Source organism: Aotus nancymaae, unplaced genomic scaffold (assembly GCF_030222135.1).
Source record: "Aotus nancymaae isolate 86718 unplaced genomic scaffold, 86718_ANA_hifiasm-v0.15.2.pri h1tg000043l, whole genome shotgun sequence".
NCBI lineage: Eukaryota > Metazoa > Chordata > Mammalia > Primates > Aotidae > Aotus > Aotus nancymaae.
In genome coordinates this window covers 16,295,023-16,298,818 of record NW_026988457.1, presented here as the reverse complement: position 1 = coordinate 16,298,818, position 3,796 = coordinate 16,295,023, and the positions used below count along the sequence as shown (strand labels likewise).

The 3,796-nt window shown below is 47.8% G+C and overlaps 1 protein-coding gene and 1 non-coding gene across 2 annotated transcripts; both read right to left on the bottom strand.

The window, feature by feature from the left end:
• Positions 1–1,219: 1,219 nt before the first annotated feature.
• Positions 1,220–1,360, bottom strand: LOC135268811 (U4 spliceosomal RNA). Its single transcript, XR_010337148.1, has one exon. It is a non-coding gene; the product is annotated as a U4 spliceosomal RNA (small nuclear RNA).
• Positions 1,361–3,093: 1,733 nt separating this feature from the next.
• LOC135268801 (large ribosomal subunit protein eL28-like) lies at positions 3,094–3,584 on the bottom strand. The gene has a single exon (XM_064361809.1). The coding sequence runs from the start codon at positions 3,553–3,555 to the stop codon at positions 3,139–3,141; it is 417 nt and encodes a 138-aa protein (XP_064217879.1). The 5' UTR covers positions 3,556–3,584; the 3' UTR covers positions 3,094–3,138.
• Between the last annotated feature and the right edge of the window lie 212 nt (positions 3,585–3,796).

Sequence of the window (3,796 nt, the reverse complement as noted above, 5' to 3'; positions counted from 1 at the left end):
CTAATCATTGTTTCAGGTGACGTCTACATTCCTTGTTTTTGGTACCTCTGTCTAGGCTGAGGAAGATCAACTCTGAAGACAGGCTCTATACACAGAAATCAGTTTGAATAAAACGTATGATGGGATGCTAAACACAGATACCAGGGAATTTTTATCTCATCCTCAGCTTATGATATGTGTTTGTCTCCCAGGCCCAAGTATCAAGTTACCAGACCCCAGGCCAGTGTGACAAACTCATGGCCACCTGAGTGCAGGAGGTGTACAGTAGATACCTATCAGGTCTCCTAGCTTTGATTTGATATATCTCATCACCTGTAATTATGTCATCTGTCCCTGAACAATGTCCATGGAGTTTCTCTTTCTTTTTAAGGAAACTGGAGCCTTGCCTATTTTTGGGGGGATATTGTTCCCCAGTTTTCACTGCTCTGAGCTTCAGTCTTGATCTCTTTTAAGTCAGCTTGCTTAGCTGCACGGTCACCTTGAAATGAGGATGAAAACATTTCCTCTTTACCTTGCTGATATGTTTCCATAAAGCAAGGCTCAGCCCTGGCTCTCCACGCCATCCATGCAATGGCCGATCTGATATTTCTTCATAGCATCACGTAATGTTTGTTGTTGTTGTTGAGATGGAGTCTCCTTTTGTCACCCAGGCTGGAATGCAGTGGCACCATCTTGGCTTACTGCAGTCTCCACTTCCCAGACTCCAGTGATTCTCCTGCCTCTGCCTCCTGAGTAGCTGGGTACACAGGTGCCCACACCACACCTAGCTAATTTTTGTATTTGTAGTAGAGATGATGTTTCACCATATTGGCCAGGCTGGTCTTCAACTCCTGACCTTAAATGGTTCATCTGCCTTGTCCTTTGAAATCACAGATTTTATTTTTTGGGGGGGAATGGAGTCTCCCTCTGTTATTCAGACTGGAGTTCAGTTGCATGATCTCAGCTCACTACAACCTCCACCTCCTGGGATCAGATGATTCTGCTGCCTCAGCTTCGTGAGTAGCTGAGACTGCAGGCATGTGCCACCAAGCCCAGCTAATTTCTTTGTATTTTTAGTAGAGATCAGCCTTTCACCGTGTTAGCCAGGATGGTCCCGATCTCCTGACCTTGTGAAGTGCTCACCTCAGCCTTTCAGAGTGTTGGGATTACAGGCGTGAGCCACCATGCCCGGCCCACAGATTCTTTTTTGCTTGTTTTTGTTTTGTCTTTTTTTATTCAGTCTCCCTAGAGACTGTCAAAAATTGCCAATGCCGACTGTATTGCATGTCATCATGGTGCGGTATTGGGAAAAGTTTTCAATTAGCAATAATCGCATCTCGGATAAACCTCATTGGCTACGATACTGCCACTGTGCAAAGATCACAGATTCTTTTCAAAGCAAGTGTTGTTAGAATTTACTTATCAGTCCAGTTTCATGTATAGATGCCTCTAACCATTCAATGACCTTGCTACCTTGTGAGATAAGTCAGTATTGCAGTAACACTCCCAGAAAATAGTTTGACTAATTTTTGGAGATTTTCTGGGAAAAAATACGGTTTAACTTTGCATAGACTCAGGCAGAGAATATGGCATTATGGTCTACATGTACAGGGAGATTTTGGCCTGTGTGTCTGGAAAGCAGGCTCATCTACTCACCAGGCTTCATCTAGGGCACCTGGAATAGTCCTGTCAGAATTTGTATTCTTGCCCTGAGAACATTTCTGTGCTTGTGCTATGACTAAACACTGATTTGGTCATATGTGAAGTGTGATTTGCTTAACGTGACCTGCTTCTCTGAATTTATTTACAGAAAGTCAAAGTGATGATGAGGAAGAGGAGGAAAAAGGGCCAGTGCCCCCCAGGTAATGCTGTGGAGCTGTGGGCTGTTAGTTCAATAGTGACACCGGGAGACTGTAGATCCAGGGAAAATGAGGAAGTGATGACTAGAACTCTTTCTTCCACTCACCCAGCTACAAATTGTCCTTATTGACAATGTTGTGGGTGATTTGTGACACTTGTATGGATTTAATTTCTTAGTCCTCCCAAAATAGGAACCTGCAATCAGATGAGCCAGGTGAACTCAGCAAACAGGGATTTCCTGGTTTCGCCTGTTCTCCCCCATGTGTTTAAACCCAGGAGGCATAGACTCCTGTGTTTTTTTTTGTTTTTTTTTTTTGCTGGTATCCACTGCGGTTTGATTTATCAGAGTAACTGTGGGAAGGCTCTCTCTGCTGCCCTGGCCAGGGGATGGCAGAGCAGTCAGGGAGGAACAGCATGGTCCCCTCTAGTAGCACACAGGTGACTCTGATGTCTCAGTGCAGCATTGCCATGTCCCCAGCAGGATACACCGAGCAGCTTCCACAGGGAGGAGCATGGTGGAGATAGCCCACACAGGCCCTAGGCCCGGCAAGATCCAGGCAGATGCTCTGTCTTCCTCTCACACACTGTTCCCTCCAGACGCACTCCTCTCAAACAGGGCTGGCCACCTGGCCTGCTGGCTCTTTTCATATGGCCCACACACTAAGAATGGTTTTCACATTTTTAAATAGCTGATACACGTGATACACGTGGAATGCATTCACTGCTTTGCCCCAGAGAAACACTGAGGGGATCCAGACGTTGATCAGTGCCCGGTTTGATATTTCAAAATCTGACAACTCTGGTCTTCGGATGTTTGACTCAAATCTCCAGGCACCGGTCCCCGGAGATCGATGAGCTCCTGTCTCATCTGGGACACGAGGGCTTCCTTGGCCACCAGGGCCCTGTGCAGGCGCTCGTTGAATTCAGTCAGCTCGCCATGCATCTCCGCCACCTTGATGTGCTTTCTTTCATAGGAGCTTGCAAGTTCTTCAGCAACTTCTCCTGGCTTCTGTTCAGTGACTGTAACTTCTCCATCAACACTCCAAAGATTTGGCACAACTTCAGCTGTTTGACCTTCTCTTTTCAGCATCTGGACAGCTCCTACTGGGCAGCGCTCACCAAATAAGCTAATACTGAGCTGACCAATATGCAGTCTCCATGAGTCGAGAAAACGCCATTTTATTAAGTTCCCCCAGACAAAGGCGGTAACCACTTACGGCTGGTTAACCTTTTTTTTTTTTTTTTTTTTTTTTTTTTTTTAAGGCCAGCTGATTCTTTATTGCTTTGGGAGCAGGGGGCTCAGGAGCTCTTGGTGGGGCGGGTCCGCTTCCTCTTCACCATCACAGGCTTCTGGCTGCGCAGGATGGCGCTGGCCCTGCGGATAGCTGCCATGCGCAGGTCGGGCTGGTACTTGTTCTTGCATATCATGTGTCTGATGATGCTGCTGAGCGTGGCGCGAGCATTCTTGTTGATGGTGATCCGCACGTAGGAGGTGGCAGGCTTCCGCTGGCCGGATCTCCGCTTCATGACCACCACGACACCTTTGCCGTCGGCCTCCGGCTCCACGCCCACAGTCTTGCGGTGAATCAGCCCGTTGTAGCGGAAGGAGTTGCGGGCCTTCAAGTTACTGGGCTCGGTGCTGTAGGTCTGCTTGTTCCTCTTGATGAGGAAACTGGAGCAGTTCCGCACGACCATCCATTGCAGATGCGCAGACATGGCGGCGGCTCCTCTCGTGGCGGCGATCTTTTTTTTTTTTTTTTTTTTTTTTTGAGTGGGTAAAAAAGCAGTTTATTATGAAATAAACACACACAGTTCTGTTCTGTCGTCTTCCCAGCAGCTTGGGACTGAACAGCAGGGGCCTCTCCCGTGCCCACCACCGTTAGGAACGTGCGTCCAGGGCCCTGAGCCGGGTCTCAGGTTTTCCCCACGACCTGTATCTCCGTCACCAGGCAGTCCT